The 26,976-nt window shown below is 41.4% G+C and overlaps 1 protein-coding gene across 1 annotated transcript in view; it reads left to right on the forward strand.

Moving 5' to 3' along the window:
• Window positions 1–19,862, forward strand: part of LOC307032901 (exocyst complex component 6B-like) — a 77,979-nt gene extending 58,117 nt beyond the window's left edge. Inside the window, 3 exon segments of the mRNA XM_079671179.1 lie at window positions 1,848–1,877; window positions 10,742–10,883; window positions 17,913–19,862. Of these exon segments, the coding sequence (XP_079527305.1) occupies window positions 1,848–1,877; window positions 10,742–10,883; window positions 17,913–18,214 (474 nt within the window). The 3' untranslated portion in view covers window positions 18,215–19,862.
• The last annotated feature ends 7,114 nt before the right edge of the window (window positions 19,863–26,976 follow it).

A 26,976-nucleotide genomic window follows, 5' to 3' on the forward strand; every position in this document is an offset into this window, starting at 1 on the left:
TCAACATGTGTCCCCTCTTCTCCATGTCTCTTCTACATCTACATGTGTCCCCTCTTCTTCATGTCTCTTCTACATCAACATGTGTCCCCTCTTCTACATGTCTCTTCTACATCAACATGTGTCCTCTCTTCTTCATGTCTCTTCTACATCACCATGTGTCCCCTCTTCTCCATGTCTCTTCTACATCAACATGTGTCCCCTCTTCTTCATGTCTCTTCTACATCAACATGTGTCCCCTCTTCTTCATGTCTCTTCTACATCAACATGTGTCCCCTCTTCTTCATGTCTCTTCTACATCAACATGTGTCCCCTCTTCTCCATGTCTCTTCTACATCAACATGTGTCCCCTCTTCTCCATATTTCATCTACATAGACATGCGTCCCCTCTTCTTCATGTCTCTTCTAAATCACCATGTGTCCCCTCTTCTTCATGTCTCTTCTACATCACCATGTGTCCCCTCTTCTTCATGTCTCTTCTACATCAACATGTCTCCCCTCTTCCTCATGTCTCTTCTACATCAACATGTGTCCCCTCTTCTCCATATTTCTTCTACATCAACATGTTTCCTCTCTTCTTCATGTCTCTTCTAAATCACCATGTGTCCCCTCTTCTCCATGTTTCTTCTACATCAACATGTGTCCCCTCTTCTCCATATTTCTTCTACATCAACATGTGTCCTCTCTTCTTCATGTCTCTTCTAAATCACCATGTGTCCCCTCTTCTCCATGTTTCTTCTACATCAACATGTGTCCCCTCTTCTCCATGTCTCTTCTACATCAGCATGTGTCCCCTCTGTGGAAAGAGACTCTGAAAGTTTACGTTTTTGTTGGCTTGTGTAACCATTAGCCAATCAGCAACCAAGGTATCCCCCCTTGGTTAGAAAGAAAATGCTGTTCCAAAAACAAGTTGGACACATATTGAAAGGTGTTTTCACTTAATAAGTACACATCTGCCAAGAGAACACGTGGAAATGAGCTTTCACAAAATAAGAATGGATATTTAGATGAATCAGATCTTGTGATTAGCTCGGAGAACTCATTTTGAACTATATTTGACCAGAATCAGGAAATGCTGTGTTACAATATAAGCCGCAAATGCTCAAAAGTGTTCTGTGTTCTGATGTTAGTTGGTGATTTTCCAATAAATGTGTTTCATCTGAGGTACAACTCAAAATAAAATGTTTGACGTAACAAGATGATGCATGCTCCAAAAACAAGACCCGATATCTCACTGTAGTGTTACTTCTGAAGTTATGATGTCTTTACAGCAAGTGGAAAGACATATTCTGACTAGATATTAGACACGTATACTTGGCAAGATTTCAAATTGTTGTGGTGTACAGTGTTTCCCCTAGGTTTACTGCTTTGGGGGGGGTGCTGCCTGAGTGGGGGGGCGGGGGGGATATATATATTTTTGAATCCTCTGGAGCAAAGAGAGGAGCTGTGGATTATTGTTATTGATTAGTGCATCAGTGTTTCTTAGGGTAAAAAACACTAAACTCACAACTTAAAATGAAAGCGTTTAGTAGATATAGATTAGTTGCAATTTGGTTCCCAAAAAAAAAAAATGTAATAAAAAAAAAAAAAAGATTATAACTTTTTTTTTTTTTTTAAACACCTTGAATTTTAGGGGGTTGCGTGGGACTCCGTTGGCGGGGCGCAGCGCCCCCCCCCCCCCCCCCCCCCAAGACAATGGTAGGGGAAACACTGAGTGTAGGTTTGATTTTGGAGCTTTGTTTCCGTTCAGACGCCACACTGCCTCAACGTTTCCTTTCTCCCATTAATAAAACACTTTCTTATTGTTCTGACTTGCGCTAAATGTCCCCGGTTTATGTTTCTCACCGTAGGGAACGCCCGTAGAACACGCTACGTTACCGGTGAGTATCTGGGTTGTTGCAGTAACAGAGTGATGTTGACCAACCCCTGACTCACCCTGTTAACACCCCTACTTTGACCCTTAAAAACCCAACTTAAGTGTGTTTTTAAAAACCAGCATGGTAGATGATAAGGTTGTGATGCACGCTTGCCTATATTATCTGCATTCTCAGATATGTTTGTTGTTTTTACATTCTCATTCGTGTTTGTTGATTTGTGAAGCCCTCTAAATACATTTGAATTTGAATTGCCTTTGTTCGTGTGCAGAAATCTGTCTCAACCAGGAAGGGAAATCGTAAGAATGTACCTGACAGCGATAAACAAACATGTCTAGTTTAGGATAATGTACCGCAAACTTTGGGAGGTCATTCTCTGATCTAAAACATGTTATTTATTCGTCAAAATTGTTGAATTTGACCGGTTTTAGATACAAGGGATCCTCCTTTAATTGCTTAGTTTCTACCCAGATAAATTTCCCTCTAGTTCCTAAGTCTAAATGTTGCTTTTTATTCACCTTATGCTTCACTAGCTATTGTCTTATTTAGAGTTAAGGACATACTACTTTGCTTTATCGAACTTTACTTGCCACAGAAACGGTCTCTAAGCTTTTGAATGAACTCTCATTAAGTTGTTACTGTTTCTAAGGCGTCAAACTAACCGTTTAGATAACCAATATGTGATTAGTTCATCCAAATAATGCACATTTGGGAATTTATGGTGATGATAGGAGCTCTGAGAAGCTGCTAGATATCAACTTTTGCTTTAGTATGGAGTTCAAACGGCTTTGGTACTTTCATAGTTCGTCTTAGCGGAGACAAAAGCTGCTTTCACACCTGAGTACTTTTCCCGTTTAGTTCCGATAGTTCCTGGGATTTTGCGTACACACCAAAAAAAGAACTTTGTTCATGAGAACTTTCCCCCCTTTGTAGTCCCTGCTAGAGAGGTGGGACTTTCCTGGGGAGAAAAAAGTTCCAATTTCCGATTGGCTGGACGGATTGTAAACCACGCCCCGTAAAATTCGGAAAAGTTTTTTGAAAAAGCCATTGTATTTGCTGGCATTATTAGCATTAGCCCCGCGCACCAACGCAGAGAGACTAACTTATGGCAACACAAAAGAAAACATGGGAGCGGTGGAGATGAGGAGGTGTCAGCGTTCTGCGATTTACTCGGAAGGCTTCAGTAGAAGCTGCTGGGAGTCCCAGCAGCTTCTACTGAAGCCAGTCCCCAACTCGGGGGACTTCCGGCCGGGGACTCCGGGTGGCAGTATACGCCGTGAAGTTGTTTGCGGCCTGCCATTAAACCCAAAGCAGAAGAAGAAGAAGTGACGTCAGCGGCTTCATTTGCGTTATCTTCCCTTAGGGAACTTATTCTGGTGTGAACGCGATCTGCTCTTTAGTTCCATGGGGGAACTAAGTGCTGGGAACTAAGTGCTGGGAACTAAGTACGGCAAAGTATTTGGTGTAAAAGCGCCTAAATACACCAAGAGATACTAAATAGATATAAAAAAATGTGCTAGAATTAGATTTTTGGTCCTTCCTTTTATGTCATCCTGGCTGCCATTGTCAGAGGATGGATGTATTTCTGTAAAACCACTCCATCGCTGAAGTGTAGCCGGAAATGATCTCACTTAAAATAGTTTAAAAAGCCGGAGGAAACTACATGAGGTGAATAAAGAAGCCTTTTCATTCAAAGACCCCCTTTTTTGGTAGGAAGAATTGTTCAATGTTGGTTGAAAGCATGGGTGTTAAACCACTTTTTAACACTGAAAAAAAAAAAGGAATTTCCACCCCTGGTATCCGTCAGATCAGATGTGGTTTTCTAGTCTGTGAATTTGCTTGCTCTGGCCTCTTTATGTGTGTGTGTGTCAAGGTTACATTCACAGAGGAAAAACACTCACAAAAATGTGCCCAAAAGTCCAGACTTCATTTTTGTGGTGTTCCTTGAGTGACATGAACAAATACCTGCCATAGCGCTGCAATAATGTGAGACTGCACTCTCTTTAAAGACTCTAACACATACGTAAAATCACATTTTCAGTCGTTTTTAAGCCATGAATCAGTAGAAAGACCTTTGTTTTGACTCTGAAGACTCATATTTTGTGTCACAGATGAAGTCAAAGCAGGATAAATATCTTGGGTGTCGCACACCTGTTTCATGTTTTGTTTTTGCCGTGATCCAACCTCTTGACTTTTGGCAGAAGTGGGAAGTAGTGGAGTTCAAATACGTTGTTACTGTACTTAAGTACATTTCTCTGGTATCAGTACTTTACACTACTCCACTACTTATTTAGACGACTATTTACTTTGATTTCTTACATTTCTAACACAAATACCTGTACTTTCTACTTCTTACATGTTGAACTAAAATACCTGTACTTTCTACTTCTTACATGTTGAACTCAAATACCTGTACTTTCTACTTCTCACATTTTGAACACTAATACCTGTACTTTCTACTTCTTACATGTTGAACAAAAATACCTGAACTTTCTACTTCTTACATGTTGAACTCAAATACCTGTACTTTCTACTTCTTACATGTTGAACACAAATACCTGTACTTTCTACTTCTTACATGTTGAACTCAAATACCTGTACTTTCTACTTCTTACATGTTGAACACAAATACCTGTACTTTCTACTTCTTACATGTTGAACTCAAATACCTGTACTTTCTACTTCTAACATTTTGAACACAAATACCTGTACTTTCTACTTCTCACATTTTCCAAACAGGCTGGTTCCTTTAGTCTGAATGTGTGTTTGGTGGCGTGATCATTATTATTTAGAGTCATTGCGTGCCTATTGATTTGAACACGATCCGTGTATCCATCATTTCCTGGTCTTCTCTAAAGAAGAGGGACGAATGAAAACGTTGTCATGTTGCCGTCGGTCACCATGGAAACATTCATTAGCTAACAATGACATTATTGTTCTATTAATATAAAGGGAGGTCAGGTACTCTTTAAAACAGCTGCTAGTTATGGGTACTTTTTACTGAAGTACATTTCAAAGCCTCTTTACTTTCACTTGAGTAAAGAAGTTTAGTCAGTACTTCTACTTTCACCAGAGTACTTTTTTGCCATGTCTGACTTTTGGCTGCCCTGACTTGTCGTCTGTTTGACGGACAGCTCTCTGGATGCTTGCAGAGCGTATTAAACACCGTGTCCAATCCTTTCCAGAAGTCATGAATCCGTGCGTTATGGCGTTTGTGTGATGCTAACCTGCTTCTGGCTTTATGAGTATGAATACATCTGGGAGTGCTTCACCACAAACATGTGATATTTCTTTAATCGAGAAGCACATCGATCTCTTACTACACGTTCTGGCTGTTCCAACAATTTGTAAACAGTCTTTTGATTCAAGCGTTTTGATTAAATTACCTCACATTTGATCTTAGAAAGGCTCTCATGAGGAAGTTTCCCGTTGAACTGAACACTCATTGTGTTTACATGACGTGTGTGCAATACCTGTGCTGCTGTGTTAGCATTTACAAATAACATGTCATTATGAATGGTGATCGCTAGTGTAGCTAACTGAATCAGACTACAGCTGTTTTCGACCACACACACACGCACGCGCACACACACACACACACACACACACACACACACACACACACACACACACACACACACACACACACACACACACACACACACACACACACACGAATACACCCTAAAAAGAATTGTTTGAAGGTGAGACCACATCCCCCCATATTTAACAATTTTTTCTCTTGTTTTTGTAACTTTTTGTAAAAGTTTAATCCAACTTGGTTAAAGCTCCAGAAATCTTGGTTTTGAATCTTAAACTCTGCACCAATCAACACTTGTCTACAAACAACAGATCAGATGTTTAACCAGTATAGTTCTCTGTCATTCTGGTTACCTCTCACGGCTCTCATAGCATTCTTTCACTGCTAAAATCTTCCGTGCACATCTTAGAGCACCAAACTTTGTTGCACTTTCTTCGTCGTTTCCTAAACAATACGGTATATCCGTGTAAAACGAACAGATATAAGAAGTTAAAAGGGGTTGAAAAGCTACAAGAGACCACTTTAACGTAGCATTTGGTCATTTCATTCAACATTGATGTCAAAAACGAACAGATTTGGCTTTAAAGATGTGCTTAGTTCAGCTCCTTCCCACATGGAGAGAGAGGTCTGCATTCCTGTCATCACTCCTCCTTTTCCTTCCTTCATTCCTACACTTTGATTATTCACCTCTTCACCTCCTCCTCTTCCTCCTCGCTTGCTTGCTTTCTTTCTTTCTCTCCTCGCCCTATTTGTTCAGCCGTTAGCAGCCGAGTGGCTTTTAACGAGCTCTGTAATGAACGTCTCTCGTTAGCTGGGGGGAGGGAAGGAGTTAGGCATGAAGGAAGTGAGGAAGGAGACGAAGCATCACTTGATCTTCCTTCCCTCTTCTTGTTTCCCTTCCTTCCTTCACTTCATCTCTACTTCCTTTCCTTGCATCAAGGTGTGTTTTCAACTTGCTTCTTCTGTCCTTTACTGTCTGTCCTTTCCTTACAGTTTATTTCCTTTGTCCTCTCCTCAACTCACTTCTTTAAGTCCTTCCTTTCCTGTCATATTATGTATTTCCCCTTTAGTTCTTCACCTTTGCTCTCTTACCTTTCCTCACCTTGGCTTTTCCATTCATTTCCTTTCCTTCACGTTTTGTTTCTGTCCATTTATTGCATTCTTTCCTCACGTTTCTTTACTTTTCCACACCATCCATTATCCTTTCTTTGTTCGTCACCTTTCTTTCCTCTTTCCTTTCTTAACCTTACCTCCTGTCCTCTCTTTACATTTCTCACCTGCCATTTTCTCGTCTTTCCATTAATTTCATTTAATTCCCACCACTCCTTCCATTCCTTTTTCCTCACCTTTCACTTTCCTTTCCTCACCTTTCTGTTGCTTTTCTTTCCTTTCCTTCCTCCTATCTTCACTCCCTCCCTCCCTACACTGTGCCTCAGGCTAATGGTTCCCAGTTGTCTGCATTGAACTCTGAGACAACACTGTGTGTGTGTGTGTGTGTGTGTGTGTGTGTGTGTGTGTGTGTGTGTGTGTGTGTGTGTGTGTGTGTGTGTGTGTGTGTGTGTGTGTGTGTGTGTGTGTGTGTGTGTGTGTGTGTGTGTGTGTGTGTGTGTGTGTGTGTGTGTGTGTGTGTGTGTGTGTGTGTGTGTGTGTGTGTGTGTGTGTGTGTGTGTGTGTGTGTGTGTGTGTGTGTGTGTGTGTGTGTCCAGGACATGTAAATAGAATTAGCCTATTTCACGCTCAGTCTCACCCTGGGATAGTTGACCCCTGGGGTTGTGTGTGTGTCTGGTGTGTGTGTGTGTGTGTGTAGAGTTCAGAGGCCAGCGGCATATTGGAGGATATCCGGCCAGTCGTAGGTGTGTGTTTCTCGAACATATGTGGTTGCACGTGTGTGTAATTTGATTTCCTTTGAGGTGAAGGCTGCCTGCTGAATGAACTCCTCTCAGACTCTCTGCTGAGGTGGAGCTCAGTTCAATCTGCGCTGAAACACACAGATCTTTTTGCTGCTTTTTTCAATAAAATATTAATTTAAATGGATCACAGAGGGGCTCACCAGTGTACAGAAAGCCGCGGTGAGTTGAGCTGCTGTATGGAGAAACCTAAATGGTGTTTAAATATAAGAAATTACTTAAATATCCTGGATATAGCATTTATTTTCATTGGCTGCTGGTTTTCATCTCTGGAAACCAGACTGTTGACCTCTGCAGGAAAAACATTAGCAGACATCTGCGTAGCTTAACTTTCGTTATACCTGGATCAACTCACGAAAAAAACATATTCAGAGGAAAGGAAATAAATGGGCATGGCAGAAATGTATGTATACTATTTGGTGAAGTGCGTTAGCTAGTGCGTTAGCGGTTAATATGCTAGCAGGCTAGAAACATGCTAGCTTTTAGTTTATCAAAAAACTCCAAAATGCTTTCTTCCTGGTAATATCTGTGCTTTTATAAAACAAATGTGTTCTCAGGATTGTACTTCCTTTCAGTAATTATTAATTAACAAGGATCTTTAAAAATGAGCTGGCTCGCTTACTGTTAGCTTGTTAGCTTAGCGTCTAAGAGTGAACATGGTTTATTCAAAAGCAGTTTTTACAATTGACTCCGGTCTTACATTTAATATGTTATAGCCATAGTGCCTTTTATATCAGACTTCAACAGAGAGGAGTCCTGGAAAATAATCTCTTGGAAATACATATTTTGTAGTTTCCGAAATTCATTGACTAGGGGGAAAGAATAGTTATACAGCTAGTTAGCTTAGGTGCTAATGGGTTTAATCCAAATATGTATTTACCATTGGTTCCCGTGTCATTGCTTTCTTTAAAGTATATCTTCGTGGAGCAGTTTGTAACAATACTGGATATTTATTCTACGTATTCTGACATTTTGTTCTCGTAAATTCCCATAGTTTTAGAAAGTAATTGACAAGGGGGGACAAGAAAAAGGCTCACTCACGTTATTCACGTATTTACCCCCACTAATTCCTGTCTTATTGTTGTCAGTAAAACATTACTCCTACCTTGCACAGTTTATAGCCATACTGTCTTTTGAATAACAAAGACATCCTGTTAAATAATCTCTAGCAAAGAGTGTCCACCCTGTGTTTACTGGGACTAATGGCGACATTTCTGAACGCAGAAACAGTCACATATGTGCGATCAGAGCTGTATAAACACACCGTGCAATTATATGATTAGAACAGATTCAACACTTAAAGCTTATCGTTAAGCACAATTACACAATTATGTGTGTGTGTGTGTGTGTGTTTTGGTGGGTGTGTGTGATGAATGAAGGTACTTAAATATGCAGTGCTGGAATGAAAGCCCCCGGTGTGTGTTAATCACCTGAAGGTGTGTTTGTGTCAGTTGGAAACATCAAAGACACGTAGGGAGTTATTTACATACTCAGGTTCCGCGGGAGCACTTCCTTTTAATGTACTCCTTATTTCGCACACACACACACACACACACACACACACACACACACACACACACACACACACACACACACACACACACACACACACACACACACACACACACACACACACACACACACTTCCTTTTAATGTACTCCTTATTACACACACACACACACACACACACACACACACACACAGACACACACGCATATATACACACACACACACACGCACACACTTCCTTTTAATGTACTCCTTATTTCACACACACACACACACACACACACACACACACACACACACTTCCTTTTAATGTACTCCTTATTTCACACACACACACACACACACACACACACACACACACTTCCTTTTAATGTACTCCTTATTTCTCTCACACACACACACACACACACACACACACACACACACACTTTCTTTTAATATATTCCTTATTTCACACACACACACACACACACACACACACACACACACACACACACACACACACACACAGACACACACACACTTCCTTTTAATGTACTCCTTATTTCTCTCAAACACACACACACACACACACACACACACACACACACACACACACACACACACACACACACACTCACACTCAAACAGAAGTACCAAAGTTCATTTTATTTGAATTTTTTTATTTGTGATGGCTACGAAAAGTGATTTAATCGAACTTAAACAAAGACAAATGAACACAAATGGGATAAATCAGTTATTTTCTAAATTTGACTTTTATTTCACCTTTAGTTTAATTTCCCAGCACTTCCTTTTTTTTTTTACAAGCTTTTCCTCATTGTTAATTTTGTCAGTCTCCGTTTTCATCTCTTTGCTTCATTCTGTAGGAATGCAGACGTTGAGGTCAAGACTGAGGCCACGTCTGGACACACACACACACACACACACACACACACACACACACACACACACACACTCAATCAAACAAACCCACGCAAACACATGTTTTGCTTTCTGTATTAATGCGTTGCCATGTACTTCCCCATCCGCTGCTTTTATTCTTATTATGCTGCTTCATCATCATGACTGCACCTGAACGCAGCGCACTTTATTAATGCTCACTGTGTGTGTGTGTGTGTGTGTGTGTGTGTGTGTGTGTGTGTGTGTGTGTGTGTGTGTGTGTGTGTGTGTGTGTGTGTGTGTGTGTGTGTGTGTGTGTGTGTGTGTGTGTGTGTGTGTGTGTGTGTGTGTGTGTGTGTGTGTGTGTGTGTGTGTGTGTGTGTGTGTGTGTGTGTGTGTGTGTGTGTGTGCACTTAAATGTGATGAAGTGCACCTGTTTCTGACCGTGTACTCGCATGTTCAAATTTATTTTTTGTGGTTTGTTTTGTCTCTTACATTCAGCGTACATGACACGTTTTCTTTGGGTTTAAAAATGTCAAAGTCCTTGATCCAGTAGACATGAACACTAAGCTCAGGTGCACAGGAAGTAGTGCAGACAATATCCATTAACTTGACCTACTTTTGAGTTTAAATGAATTGTAATATTATCATGGAACTGATAAATGTGCTGGTATTTTTTTATATTATATTATATTGTATATTGTATTTTTCTATTTTTTGTAATGTTATGTCGTTGCATTGTTAAGTTAAGTTGTGCCAATTTCCATCACCTGGGACTGCAGATGGAAATTAGCTAATAGCTTAATGTGGCATAAATCATCTCTTGTCTTTTTTAGATGTATTTTCATGCATGTTTCTTAAGAGACATATTATATACAGTATATAAGTATTTCTGTTTTGTGTAGAACAAAGAGAAGAAGAACAGCAGTTAACATGAATAAGGAAAAGAGTATTATGTAAAGAAAACTTCACCACGGAGACCTCACCCTCTCTCTCTCTCTCTCTCTCTCTCTCTCTCTCTCTCTCCTGTCAGGGTAAGGTGGCGCAGACGGCCTGCATGTCGGCCTGTAAACACATCTCCACCTCTCTGATGCAGCTGCTGCTCGACCCCGACGTCAGGCAGATCTCCATGGGAGCGCTGCAGCAGCTCAACGCCGACGTCAAGGAGTGTGAGGGTAAGTGTGCACAACAAAGTCTTAAAACTAGCCATCTTGTTTCTTATATTTGACCCCCTTTATCCCCATCCTCCCCTCCCTTTGGCCCCCATGTTGGACCCATCAGTGATTCATTTACTTCCTTGTATGCGTCCTCCTCTCTCTCCAAATTCGTCCACTTCTGTCTAAAAACCAGCGTACTTATTTGACCCCTTCTTCCCCTCCCTTTGGCCCTCATGATGCTTTTAGTTCCTTGATTCGTCCACTTCTCTCCCCATATTTATTTCAATCAATCCTAATCTTCTTCCAGCACATTTACGCGTACACAAAAAGGCTAAAAACAGAAAGTGCGAAATGGCCGTGCATTGCAAACCTGCCCCACAACTTTTAATAGGAACTTGAAAGTGCCTTATGCGCAGTTTGCACCTGGGAACCCAGGGGGCGCTGTGGCTCAACTGGTTTCAGTCAGAGCAGCTTTGATTCTCTGAAAACACTCATTTTCCTGACTCGTCCCCCACTTCCCTCACCCCTCTTCTCCCCCTTTGTCCCTCCGTTCTCCTCTCCATCATTTCAAATCTTCCTCACTCCTCAAACGTCCCTCTGGTCCTTCCCCTCTCGCCTGGTTTTTCTGGAGATGCAGATAAAGAAAGGCAGGAGGGGGGAGGAATAAAAGTGTGTGTGTGTGTGTGTGTGTGTGTGTGTGTGTGTGTGTGTGTGTGTGTGTGTGTGTGTGTGTGTGTGTGTGTGTGTGTGTGTGTGTGTGTGTGTGTGTGTGTGTGTGTGTGTGTGTGTGTGTGTGTGTGTGTGTGTGTGTGTGTGTGTGTGTGTGTGTGTGTGTGTGTGTGTGTGTGTGTGTGTGTGTGTGTGTGTGTGTGTGTGTGTTAATGTGCAGTGACATGCATGCAGGGCTGCCGCGGGGTTAGGAGGTCACGGAGTTATTGCGCCAGTTGATGTAGCAGTGGCAAACAAATGTGAATACTTCAGAAGAAAGAGGGAAAAGGAGACCTTAAAGGTGGGGTAGGTAAGTTTGAGAAACCGGCTCGAGATACACGTTTTGTTATATTCCATGGAGTGCTCTTAACATCCAGATAGCAATGAATATCTGAAGTGGTTTGACAAAAAATCCATAAAAAATATAATCTGTGGAAGCCGTGGCGCTGTAAAAAGCACGACCAATCATCTGAGCCGGCCCGGCTAAAGTAACTGGATGGCCTACCTGCCTGTCAGCCTTCCATCTGTGCACAAACTTATTTCGTGCCCTCATTGGTCATGTGCGCGTTCGTGTGTGTTTTTCCGGCTGTGTATTTTCAATTCTAGCGCACTCGAGCAGGTTTCTCAAAATGACCTACTCCACCTTTAAGATGTGGAGGAAGAGGGATTACGTTTAAAAGATGGGAGAGGAAGAAGAGGAACAAGGGATTCATGAGATAAAAAGTGCAAGGTGGATGGGAAGGAAATATTAAAATACATAAAGGGAACGTTTGAGCAAAGATGGAGTCTGACGAGGAAAAAGGGACAAAAAATAAGATTATTTATTTTATTTAATGTATTCATTTATTTAACAGGGACATTAATGAACATTTCTGTAAATGTGCGAAGAGGCTATTTTTCATCTGTAGTCCCTGGGCAGATTTTAAAAGTCAACCTAAAACACATTTCATTTTAAACAAGTAAATACAATACATTTCAAACATGCAACACACATTACTGGAATACTTAAATAAAACAATTTAAAAGACAGAATATTAAAACAAAACAAATAAAACAAAACAAAATATATATCTACTTAATACAGAAATACTAAATTACAGTACAAGTACTTTGAATGTCTTGTGCAAAACAATACTTAATAAATAATAAATAATAACAAATAAATAAATAATAATTAATAATATTAAGAACAAATTATAATACTAAAAAAATAATAAATAATACAAATAAGTACATAATAGTAAACATTATACAAATAATAAATAATAATAAATAAATAATACAAATAAATACATTATAATAACAAATAATACAAAATAATAAATAATAATACATAATATTAAAAACAAATTATAATACTAAATAAATAATACAAATAATAAGTAATACAAATAAGTACATAATAATAAACATTATACAAATAATAATACATAAATACATAATAATAAATAATATTAAGAACAAATTATAATACAAAATAAATAATACAATTAATAAATAATACAAATAAGTACATAATAATAAACATTATATAAATAATAATACATAAATAAATAATAATAATAATAATACATAATATTAAGAACAAATGATAATACTAAATAAATAATACAAATAAGTACATAATAATAAAATTATACAAATAATACATAATAATACATAAATACATAATAATAAATAATATTAAGAACAAATTATAATACAAAATAAATAATACAATTAATAAATAATACAAATAAGTACATAATAATAAACATTATATAAATAATAATACATAAATAAATAATATTAAGAACAAATTATAATACTAAATAAATAATATAAATAATAAATAATACAAATAAGTACATAATAATAAACATTATATAAATAATAATACATAAATAAATAATAATAAATAATATTAAGAACAAATGATAATACTAAATAAATAATACAAATAATACATAATACAAATAAGTACATAATAATAAACATTATACAAATAATAAATAATAATACATAAATAAATAATAATACATAATATTAAGAACAAATGATAATACTAAATAAATAATACAAATAAGTACATAATAATAACAAATAATACAAAATAATAAATAATAATAAATCAACTAAATGAAAGAGTGTTCCCGCTTCCTACCAGAGCTCCTCCCCGGTGTACATGTTAAAACACAGGCAGTGGGTTGTAAGGATTCCATGTGAGGTCAGGGTGAAATTATCAATTGAAGGGATAGATAGATAGATAGCAATGGCTTGATGAACAAGTGGTAGAACAACAGACAGAGCGAGAGAGAGAAAGTGTGAAAGTGGGTGACTGTAAACGAAGGAAAGGCAGATATAAAAGTGAAGTGCATTTTTATTGGAGGGTGTTGAAGAAAGGAAGTGCATTGAGAAGGGATTAAATAAAAAAAGAGGGTCATGGAGAAGAATGGGATGAAGGAGGGCGAGGAACAAGAGGGCAGAGAAAATGGGATTAAATGAGAGGTGTGAAATACCAACAGTGAAAAGAGGGCAGAGGAGACAAACATGGATGAGAGGAGGGATTAAAGGGACGTTAATGGAGAGTGTGAAAGGAGGGGGAAGCAGGAGAAAGAGGAATTAGAGATTAAATAGAGGCAGGAATTTCAGGATTGTGGCGGATGAAAGGGAAGGGGGGGGGGGGGGAGAGAGGGGGGGACAATCAGACGAGGAGGAAATTAGATCCGTACAAGGAGAAAGAAGAATACCTCATTCACACCAACACGGTTCCAGGGCCGGTTCGGAGCTGGATCTTGAAAAGCACCGGGTTTTCCTGTTCACACCGCAGCTCCGGAGTCCGGTTCATTTCAAGCACCAAAAAATTGTCCGGCTGGAGTAAAAGCACCGCATGCGTCACGCTGACGTCGAGGCGGGGGCAGGGGGAATCGGAATCGTCGTTGAAGTTGATGATTACGATTGTAAAGCAGTTTTGAATGTAGCATGTAACGACTGTAAAGTTGGTAGTCAAGTCGTTCCATTTCGTTTCGACAGAGCAAAACCAAAACGAGTAGCGCTTCAACACAATCGGCCATTGTTCTTGTTGTTGTCGGTGTCAGCTGTGAGGGGTTTCCACAAGCTTTGGCTTTATGAAGCAGGCATGCAAACGGTTACGTCATGACGCAAACAATGACGCAATGACGCAGCACCAGTCGGACTCTGGGCGGTGTGAAAAGAGCCGGAGCTAAACCGAAGAACCGGTTCTGAACCTGCAAAGCTCTAGCACGGAGCTTGAACCAGAGTTGCGTTGGTGTGAATGAGGTATGAGAGACAATTACAAGTAAGGAGGGAGAAGAACGAGTACACAGATAGTTATCAATCACCTACGTGGGAATAAAGGGGGTGTTACATTGTGAAAGTAGTGAAAAACTAAATTGGAGAAACATAGTTAGATAACGTGGAGACAAGTGTTAACTGTGGAGGAATCAATAAAGCTTTGAAAACAAGAAAATGGGCTAAAATCTTATCTTTTCATCTGGAACATTTTGTAATATGTAGGAACAATAAAACAAGAGGGGATTTCGAGTAGTGAAGGAAAGGGAGAAACGCTGATCGAAAATGGAAGTATTACAAGAAACATTAGAAAGACGTAGACAGAACTTCACGTTTTAGACCCAAAAAGACAGGAGCAATGGAACACGGAGATGGCATTGATTGTTTTCCTGACGCAGACTTTTTGAGATATCTTTGTTGACTCAAAGGTGGAAGTAGCATGATGTTGTTAATAGTGGCGTAACATCTGGCAGTTTGGTGTCAGCATCCCGCCTTTTATCAACGTTACGTCAGGTTACGTTTCTTTGGCGGGAAACTTAAGCAATCCTCTGGAAGCTCAGAAACCGCTCATATGGATAGTTAGCAGGTTATATACGGAGGTTTGGTCTGAAAGCTTATGTGAGACAATTCAAAGTTCATGAGGTGTGTGTGTGTGTGTGTGTGTGTGTGTGTGTGTGTGTGTGTGTGTGTGTGTGTGTGTGTGTGTGTGTGTGTGTGTGTGTGTGTGTGTGTGTGTGTGTGTGTGTGTGTGTGTGTGTGTGTGTGTGTGTGTGTGTGTGTGTGTGTGTGTGTGTGTGTGTGTGTGTGTGTGTGTGTGTGTGTGTGTGTGTGTGTGTGTGTGTGTTAGGGGTGCAACAACTAATCGACTTAATCGATTAAAATCGATTACCAAATTAGTTGGCAACTAATTCAGTCGTCGATTCGTTGGTGACGTCATCACATGTGTTCTACACCCCGTTAAGCTCCAACATTATCGCTCTTTTGTATGGGTACAGGAGACATTTAAAAACATATGTTATGTATTATTGCTACATAAACATTATATCGCAGTCTTAGTGTCGCCAACTCAGTTTCTAATATGCAATATGACTACAAAATGCGTCTATAATGTATTTTCGATCTTCCGAATTCAGACGAGCGATCTCTCCCCCGCCTGCTTGCGAGGGGGCGGGGCAGTTTACACACACACGCAGGAGATGGCGGAGAGAACGCGCTCCGAGGTGTGGTTAAACTTTATCCGTCTCGATGTGGACAATGCTCTTTACCAAAATTGCAATAACAGTTTATCATATAAAGGCGGTAAAACGAGCAATTTGTCTAAACATTTAGCAAAAGTGCACCACATTCAGACGGAGAAATGCACCGGGTTCGGCTGTCTTTCTAGTAGCTCTGTAGCCCCTTCCAAGAGTAACCTTTCCACGTCAGGTGTTATGTATGCTAGCAGCAACACGCAGAGTTAACTCAGTTATAAAAACATAGGTTAATGATTAGAGGTAACTGAATTAGTTATTTTGTTAAAGTTTCAGCTATTCTGTTTACAGTTCTGTCATCACATTATTTAATATGATTTGTTAAAACATTGTTGTTTCTTTTGATGTGAAATATTATGCATTTAATTAAAATAAAAAGCAATGTTAGTTTTGTTCACAATTTGTTGAGTTAGTTTACCTTATTTCTTGTCAAAAGAACCGTTAATACTATCGTTGAAAGGACCGGATCGATAAGCAGTATTGATATAAGTAGTAGTACAGTTAAAACCTTAACGATCCGAATAATCGATTAATCGTTTCATTAATCGATAGATTAATCGATTATCAAATTAGTCGTTTGTTGCAGCCCGTGTGTGTGTGTGTGTGTGTGTGTGTGTGTGTGTGTGTGTGTGTGTGTGTGTGTGTGTGTGTGTGTGTGTGTGTGTGTGTGTGTGTGTGTGTGTGTGTGTGTGTGTGTGTGTGTGTGTGTGTGTGTGTGTGTGTGTGTGTGTGTGTGTGTGTGTGTGTGTGTGTGTGTGTGTGTGTCTCAAGGGGGTCACTGAAGATGGCAGGCGTGTAATCAGCGCTGTGGTGTGTATGCCCTTGTGTTTCTGTGTGTGTGTGTGTGTGTGTGTGAGAGGTGAAAGAGATTAGCTACAGGCTTTCTCTCTCCCTCTTTTTTCGCGGCACTCCTCTTTTCTCTCGTTCCCTCGCTCAGAATACCAGTCGACTTGTTTACGGGGGCCAACTGACGCCAAGACCCTAGCTCACACTCCGTACGACCCCGACACACACACACACACACACATACACTGAAGCGTCACCTTGGGTTCAGAATCCAACAGTCCTCAACTGTTCTCAAACATGCCGGCGAAGCCCTGTACCAACAACAAATAAGCACACTCACTTGAGAAGCCGACAAACTGTCACACACACTCTCAGACACACACACACTCTCAGACACACACACACTCTGAGACACACACACACACCATTACACACGCTAAACAACACCCACATTTAAAACCTATTATATTGAAACGCACTACAGAACCGCACACATGCTCACACACACACACACACACACACACACACACACACACACACACACACACACACACACACACACACACACACACACACCCTCACACACCCTCAGACACACACACACACACACACACACACGCCATCACACCGTCACACACAATGCTAGAAAACCTCCACACACATCTAACACAACCTAGATTTAAACGCACTACAAAACATTTCTCACCCACACACACACACACACACACACACACACACACACACACACACACACACACACACACACACACACACACACACACACACACACACCCTCTTTCTCTCAGCGACATGACTCTAACACCCTCCCCTCCCCCCTCCCCTCCCCAGGCTGTCATTTGTCTGCCAATCTATCCCGATGCATAGCGAATCCCCGACCAGGTCTTTTATCATTCCGTTTTTCACCCTCTCCCTTCCCCTCCTCCTCCCCCTCTCTCCCCTCTCTCTGGGGGGGGGGGTCTGGGGGGGGGGCGGGCTTGTGTTTTTCCCACAGGTTTTGCCAGAGCCGGCCCGGTCGCAGGCTTCCAGGGTGACACGTTGCTTCTGGCCTTCAGTGACTTGAGACAAGTAGGTCTTTGTCTCCCCGTGGTCCTTCCTTTACTCTGTCTCTGCTTTTTCTTCTTCTCCCCTCCACTATCTTTCTTCCTCCTCCTCCTCCTCCTCCTCCTCCTCCTCCTCCTCCTCCTCCTCCTCCTCAAACCCGAGTCCATCCTGCCTGTTCGTGATGGTATTTGTGTGTGTATGTTATATAGTGTGAAAACAACAGACGGTCACACGGTATCTGATCCTTTTTGACATTTGGATTCGGGCCACTTTCTAATTGGTTTCAAAATCATATACACGTTTGATTCGTTGCAAAGCGTCCTCCATTTCTACGTTTTAAAACTCGACACACAAATCCGCTGTGAGGCCGGAGCTATTTCTCCACAAAAGGCATTGATTTGAAGTTAATCTGTAGTGTGACCTGCCCATTTATCAGCTTGAACTCATGTGTTAAAAATTAATGACAAACGGAGAATCATCTTGAATGAAAAGGACCTCAGCTAGTTAGCTCCTGATTCAATATTGATAAGTATAATATATAACGATATACTGTATACATGTTGTCATTAGATGTATATAAACTTGTAGCACACATTTGTCTGCATTGAGTACTTATGATTTACAGGGTGTCCGCGGGATCTTAAAAAGTATTAAAAGTTCATAAATCAATTTAGCGAACATTAAGGCTTTTAAAAAGTATTAAACATTTTCCAAGGTATTCCATGTTGTAGCTTGTTTTCAATAAGTATATAAATTGTCCAAAGAGGTTGTATTCTACAGTGTGCCTGAATGTAATCATTGCGTAGGTGTGTAGTGTGATTCTGTGTAGTTTATTTATGGCATCCCGTTTGGTTTGACGTCATCTGAACAGGACATCGCGTGCTCAGCGCGCGAAGGTCCGTTTACGCCGGTTGCTAAGCAACATCGTTATGGGGAAATGGTTGGAAGATAAGGAGGAAGGACAATCAATACTGTATATAGTCAATGTGAGGTAAGGTGTGTCGCCAAGGTAACCGGTTAGAACTCCAAGTGGAGATGAGGTCTTAAAATGTATGGAAAGGGTCCAAAGGTCCAAAAATACTTAAAGATCCAAAAATACTTAAAGTTAAAAAAATACTTAAAGTTCCAAAAATACTTAAAGATCCAAAAATAGCACAAATGGTTGGAAGATAAGGAGGAAGGACAATCAATACTGTATATAGTCAATGTGAGGTAAAGTGTGTCGCCAAGGTAACCGGTTAAAACTCAAAGTGGCGATGAGGTCTTAAAATGTATGGAAAGGGTCTTAAAAAATGTCTTAAAAGGTCTTCAGGGTTCCTGCATATACCCTGCTTTAGTACATCTGCCTGATTAAACATTAATACTTTTCCAGGTAGTATCTTTTTCTTGTAGTGTTTGTACTTTAACTTCAGTAAAGGACCTGAACACTGCCTGTATCACCATATTGTTAATGGACCATAGCTTGTTTTAGTTTGTGGGCGATGAGGTGTAATATCTCCTACCTGACATGCGTCTCTTTGCTGTGTCAACAAAACTCGGAAAGATATTCGTTGCATCATCTTGGTGGACCTTTGTTGATCTCGATTAGGAAGCAACGAAAAAACAACATGGACATCATCATCATCATCATCCTCATCATCATCACAATCACTCCTTTACTGGAACATATGATGACGTGTGATCAGGGTCTGTTGTTGGATTTGACGTCTTTTAACTTCAATATCTTGTTGGAGCTCAGGACCGCGTTACCAGCGTTCCTCGAGGCAAACCACGTTCCTCGGACCTCGTTTTGAGAAACAGGAAGTGGCTCGTCTGTGTGTTAAAGCGTCTTGTTTCGGGTCCTGGGAAAAACGGAGCAGAACCTGTGAGAGGCGGGACCGAGCTGGACGAGTTCTGGAGAATACAGGATGTTGGGCTGTGTGTGTGTGTGTGTGTGTGTGTGTGTGTGTGTGTGTGTGTGTGTGTGTGTGTGTGTGTGTGTGTGTGTGTGTGTGTGTGTGTGTGTGTGTGTGTGTGTGTGTGTGTGTGTGTGTGTGTGTGTGTGTGTGTGTGTGTGTGTGTGTGTGTGTGTGTGTGTGTGTGTGTGTGTGTGTGTGTGTGTGTGTGTGTGTGTGTGTGTGTGTGTGTGTGTTGTCTTTCGACTTTACGGAAAAAAACGCCTGGCAGGGAAGTGCGTACGTGCGTGAAAGTGCGTGCGAGCAAACTTTTGACAGACACTGCGGTGTGTGTGTGTGTCCGTCATCGGCGCTGAATGTGTGAAGCAGGGCGGAGAGCCCAGGCGAAACAAGTGTGTGACTTTCTGGCTGCTGCAGTGTGTGTGTGAATGTGTGTATCGTTGCAACGTGTGTGTCATCGCAGTGAATGTGTGAAACAGGGCGGAGAATAAGTCAAAGTCTGTGTGTCCGTCTTTGATGCGTTCGTCAAAGTTGTTGTGGTGTGTGTGTGTGTGTGTGTGTGTGTGTGTGTGTGTGTGTGTGTGTGTGTGTGTGTGTGTGTGTGTGTGTGTGTGTGTGTGTGTGTGTGTGTGTGTGTGTGTGTGTGTGTGTGTGTGTGTGTGTGTGTGTGTGTGTGTGTGTGTGTGTGTGTGTGTGTGTGTGTGTGTGTGTGTGTGTGTGTGTGTGTGTGTGTGTGTGTGTGTGTGACAGCGGATGACGGATGGGCCGGCAGGACGGAGCAGGGGACGATGAATGAGGTGACAGACAGAGACGGATAGCCCTTTATCCCTCCGTCACAACCCCTCTTTCTCTCCCCCTCTCCTCTCTTTCTCCGCCTGTCGGGATGATGTAGTGCCTCTTGTTCTCCCGACTGGAAGGGGGGAAGATGGGGAGAAGGAAAAAATTGCATTCATGCCGCAGCATCGATGTTTACTTCAGAAAAGCTCCATCCTCTTCTCCGTCTTCCCTCCATCACTTCTTCGCTCGCCCTTTTATTTTTGAACTCCATTGTTTTTCTCGCCCATTCTTATCAAATCAAAAGACATTCCTCACACTCGCACATCTGCCCCCGGCGCATCTTTTTCTCTTCTTTCAGGTAGATGTTCTTGTGTGTGTGTTGACACGCTTTCATACGTGCAAGTATGACGTGTGTCTTTGTGTGTCGGTGTGTGTGAGCTGGCAGTGAATGGCCGATAAATCACGCTGACGGGGACGTTTTGTTGTGTGGTCGGGTCCCGGTGTTCTGGAAGCTTCCAGGGTCCTGGGACCGGGCCGAGACGGGAGTTCCCCCAGGACACACACACACATTCACACACACTCTTAGATGGAGATGGACACACACATTCACACACACTCTTAGATGGAGATGGACACACACACACATTCACACACACTCTTAGATGGAGATGGACACACACATTCACACACACTCTTAGATGGAGATGGACACACACACACTCTTAGATGGAGATGGACACACACATTCACACACACTCTTAGATGGAGATGGACACACACACACATTCACACACACTCTTAGATGGAGATGGACACACACATTCACACACACTCTTAGATGGAGATGGACACACACATTCACACACACTCTTAGATGGAGATGGACACACACACACATTCACACACACTGTTAGATGGAGATGGACACACACATTCACACACTCTTAGATGGAGATGGACACACACACACTCTTAGATGGAGATGGACACACACATTCACACACACTCTTAGATGGAGATGGACACACACACACTCTTAGATGGAGATGGACACACACATTCACACACACTCTTAGATGGAGATGGACACACACACACATTCACACACACTCTTAGATGGAGATGGACACACACGGAGAACACACAGCGAGATGATAACGGTCTGTGTCGAAGCGGTTTGATAAACGTTCGTGTCTATCAAAGTGTCCTTCAGGTCATTTTTTATGCAAAATAGTAGAAAATGCTTTTTCCAGCTTCTCAAATATGGACAGTTTCAGCTTTTGTCAACATGTTGGACTTGTTGAACTGCATATCTTTGGGTTTTGAGTCACAAATCAAGACTTTAAAAGACATGGCCTTGGGTTTGAGAACCTCAGATGGACATTTGTCACTACTTTCTGACATTTCTAAACCAAAACAATTAATCTACTCCTCTAGAAAATGATAATTTGTTGCACGATGTGTTAAACTATCATTAGGGTTTCGTTGTCCAGCTGCAGACACTTTGCTGGTCACAACCCACAAAGTATTGAGGTTCCATACCCTGCTCTTAATATCATAATGTATCACGATACTGCTTCGAATCAGGGGACAGATACATGCAATACTTCTCACGTAACTTCATGTACATGTAAGGTGCCTGCAACGCACATAGAGGTCAACATGAAGTCTAATTATAGTTCTCATACTGCGCCATTTACTTCATTTAACACAAAAAGAACAACGTGTATTTCATAGTATTCCAAACTGTCTTCAAAAAAACGCTGATTCACTTTAACAAGCTTATCTCAGCTGTCAGCAGCTTTCTCCCATCCTCTACAATTGCTAAATAAGTTAGCGAGCGTAGGAGGCTGATTGTGTGTGTGTGTGTGTGTGTGTGTGTGTGTGTGTGTGTGTGTGTGTGTGTGTGTGTGTGTGTGTGTGTGTGTGTGTGTGTGTGTGTGTGTGTGTGTGTGTGTGTGTGTGTGTGTGTGTGTGTGTGTGTGTGTGTGTGTGTGTGTGTGTGTGTGTGTGTGTGTGTTCCCCAGAATGCCCTTTTCCACAGATCCTATCAATCCTCCTATATTTAGAACATTCAGAAGGCTGTGGTTACTTCAAACCTTTGGCTGGCCCTCGTGTGTGTGTGTGTGTTGCGGTGTGGCGTCCCCCCAGAAATCCGCTTGCAACAGTAGAGTTCCACTCATCCCCTTCTCCACTCGTTCATATGCCAGGCATGCATTCTTCCACCTTCACTTCACTCGTGTGTGTGTGTGTGTGTGTGTGTGTGTGTGTGTGTGGGTGGGGGTGTGTGTGGGTGGGGGTGTGTGTGTGTGTGGGGTCATTGATTGGTCCCTGGTTGGTCCCTGGTTCATTCCTCTGGTTGACCACAGACACTCAGATTCCATCCATTCATCATCTGTTCTCCCCCCATCCTCCATTTCTCTTAAAGTCTGTCAGTTTTGAAACTTTCACTCTTTGGATTATTTTGTTTCCTCCTCATTTCCCACCTTCTTTTCCATTTGTCTCCTCAAACTGTCCTCCTTTTACGCTTCCTTACCTACCCTTGTTCCTTACTCTTTCCTCTTCTCAATGTTATCCTTTCCTTCTCTCTTCTCTCCTTTCTATAGTATGTCTCCTTCTCTATGCACGTGTTCACCTTTTCCACTGATTCCTCATCATATCTCATTCCTTGTACTTTCCTCCCGTCTCCTTGTCTCCTCTTCTCTTGTGAAATGTTCTCTCAATTTCTTCTCTATTGTTTTTGTTTCCTTAAGCATAACTTTGCATTTGTTTCATATTTCTCCTTTCCTTTCAATACCTGTTTTTGGTTTTGAGTTGTTCTTCTTTTCCCTAGCATTTCTTGTAGTTTGTGATATTTTCTAACACCTTGCTAGTCTATTATCTCACTGTCTTTATCTCCCATCTACTGACTTCTCCCCGTCTTACACTAACTAGATTTCATTGGTTAAACTACTCAGGTTTCAACACACACACACACACACACACACACACACACACACACACACACACACACACACACACACACACACACACACACGTATATTTGCTTTCAGAGCTGTCTGCCCTCTGTCTGAGTGTGTGTCCCGACCATTACCTCACGAGGCTTCCCTCTCCCTCTCCAAAAGCAACATGTCACAGCATGACAACCGCTCCCCTTATCCTGACTGTGTGTGTGTGTGTGTGTGTGTGTGTGTGTGTGTGTGTGTGTGTGTGTGTGTGTGTGTGTGTGTGTGTGTGTGTGTGTGTGTGTGTGTGTGTGTGTGTGTGTGTGTGTGTGTGTGTGTGTGTGTGTGTGTGTGTGTGTGTGTGTGTGTGTGTGTGTGTGTGTGTGTGGGGACCGGCGTAGCAATTACCCAGTGACAGCATAGCAGATTCTCCCTCTCTGCTCGTGTGTGTGTGTGTGATGAGGCCCGGTGGGAGAGCAGACCTCCATATCACCTCCTCCTAAACCCAGACTAACGAGGGCAGGAGGCACGATGTTTGGAAAGATGGGGAGGTGAGGGACTCGTATTTTATGGGGTAAAAAGCATCAACACGTATGTTAATGATTTGCTGGTGCGATCTATTCGTAGACTTTAAATCTACTGAATCAGATTTCAGTCAGTCTTCCAGGTCTCTTTTTTTAACATCTCACGTCTACACATAAGCTTTTGATACTTACCCTTTTCTACATATCATATTCTAATCTCTCACCACTATTAAAGTATACACACTGCGTTTGACTCTAACTTCACATATTTGAAACCACAGTGTTTACAAAATAAGCCGTGTAAAGATGCAGATAAGAGGTCATAAGGAGGTTTCCTCCTCCAGAGTGGACTGTTGGCTTTGTTTTTATTCTTGTACAGTGTGAAAAACATTGTGTCCTGAGCCGGGTTATCCGTCACTTCAGCAGGAAGCCTTCTCTCCATTCTGTCCCAGTTTGTTTGTTGCTTCATTGTTCCCGACTCGAGTGCACACGCTTCTCAACGCAACTTGTTTCCGTTCAGTTGCCTCCCACTGCAATAAACAAAACACTCCTTAAGGATATAACCCCTCAAAAGCACATATTTAGTGTCTCTACTTTAAAGAGTCCTCTCCTGCTGATGTATATCAGTATGTAGTGTCTCTACTTTAAAGAGTCCTCTCCTGCTGATGTTCAGGTGTATATCAGTATGTAGTGTCTCTACTTTAAAGAGTCCTCTTCTGCTGATGTTCAGGTGTATATCAGTGTGTAGTGTCTCTACTTTAAAGAGTCCTCTCCTGCTGATGTTCAGATGTATATCAGTATGTAGTGTCTCTACTTTAAAGAGTCCTCTCCTGCTGATGTTCAGGTGTATATCAGTATGTAGTGTCTCTACTTTAAAGAGTCCTCTCCTGCTGATGTTCAGGTGTATATCAGTATGTAGTGTCTCTACTTTAAAGAGTCCTCTCCTGCTGATGTTCAGGTGTATATCAGTGTGTAGTGTCTCTACTTTAAAGAGTCCTCTCCTGCTGATGTTCAGGTGTATATCAGTATGTACAGTAGTGTCTCTACTTTAAAGAGTCCTCTCCTGCTGATGTTCAGGTGTATATCAGTATGTAGTGTCTCTACTTTAAAGAGTCCTCTCCTGCTGATGTTCAGGTGTATATCAGTATGTAGTGTCTCTACTTTAAAGAGTCCTATCCTGTTGATGTTCAGGTGCATATCAGTATGTAGTGTCTCTACTTTAAAGAGTCCTCTCCTGCTGATGTTCAGGTGTATATCAGTATGTAGTGTCTCTACTTTAAAGAGTCCTCTCCTGCTGATGTTCAGGTGTATATCAGTATGTAGTGTCTCTACTTTAAAGAGTCCTCTCCTGCTGATGTTCAGGTGTATATCAGTATGTAGTGTCTCTACTTTAAAGAGTCCTCTCCTGCTGATGTTCAGGTGTATATCAGTATGTAGTGTCTCTACTTTAAAGAGCCCTCTCCTGCTGATGTTCAGGTGTATATCAGTATGTAGTGTCTCTACTTTAAAGAGTCCTCTCCTGCTGATGTTCAGGTGTATATCAGAATGTAGTGTCTCTACTTTAAAGAGTCCTCTCCTGCTGATGTTCAGGTGTATATCAGTATGTGGTTTCTCTACTTTAAAGAGTCCTCTCCTGCTGATGTTCAGGTGTATATCAGTATGTAGTGTCTCTACTTTAAAGAGTCCTCTCCTGCTGATGATCAGGTGTATATCAGTATGTAGTGTCTCTACTTTAAAGAGTCCTCTCCTGCTGATGTTCAGGTGTATATCAGTATGTAGTGTCTCTACTTTAAAGAGTCCTCTCCTGCTGATGATCAGGTGTATATCAGTATGTAGTGTCTCTACTTTTAAGAGTCCTCTCCTGCTGATGATCAGGTGTATATCAGTATGTAGTGTCTCTACTTTAAAGAGTCCTCTCCTGCTGATGTTCAGGTGTATATCAGTATGTAGTATATCTACTTTGAAGAGTCTGGAATTAAACAAAGGAGCCTTTGCAGACCATTTAAATGCACTAAAACTTACAGGAAAGGGAACACCCCAAAGATGTATAATAGGACCTCTTTAATTGTTGTTTTTCCACATTTCTTTATTTTCCAGGTTCAATTAAAGTATTGATGATATAAAGCTTGCACTATATTGCTTTAATTCTCCTCAGTCTTGTTTGCCTGCCAGAGTTCTAAAAATCAGGATGGATGGGATTTTAATTTCAGCTACTGCTCAGCTCGTAGTCTGTCAGCGTGATTTACAACCCCGAGGTTGGATCCAGAGTGTGTGTTCTGTCAAGTTGACCTGAAGTGTACACTCCTCACATGTGGAGGGATGGGATGTTTTTGGAGCAGGGGAGAGAGTGAAGGGTTAGAGGAAGGGTAGGCCGAGGTGAGGATGAGGACAGGAAGAGATAGACGAGGTCACGGAGAGATGGAGGCAGACTGAAAACTCTGCTACCGTCACGTGTGTGTGTGTGTGTGTGTGTGTGTGTGTGTGTGTGTGTGTGGGTGTGGGTGTGGGTGTGGGTGTGGGTGGGTGGGTGGGTGGGGGGGGGGTTCAGGGAGGGGACTGCTGACGAACTGTACGTAAGTTTGTTCGGGGTTAATCGGCGGCCATGCTTAACCACTTTGACCTCAACTCCTCACCACACAGATGGGAAGAGAGGGTGTAAACAACGGGGGGGGGGACTAAAGAGTTTATAGTTATATATAGTATAGAGATTTATACTTCAGAAAAAAGCAGTGAGAATTTTGCATAAGGCACATACTAGAGAACTCACAAATACACTGTTTATGGTGTCAAGGCTGTTAAAATGTAAATATGTAATGAATGATTATTATTATGTTATATTATATATATATTATTATTATGAATGATTGACTGTT

Source organism: Notothenia rossii (assembly GCF_949606895.1).
Source record: "Notothenia rossii genome assembly, chromosome: 3".
In the NCBI taxonomy this organism is placed as follows: Eukaryota; Metazoa; Chordata; class Actinopteri; order Perciformes; family Nototheniidae; genus Notothenia; species Notothenia rossii.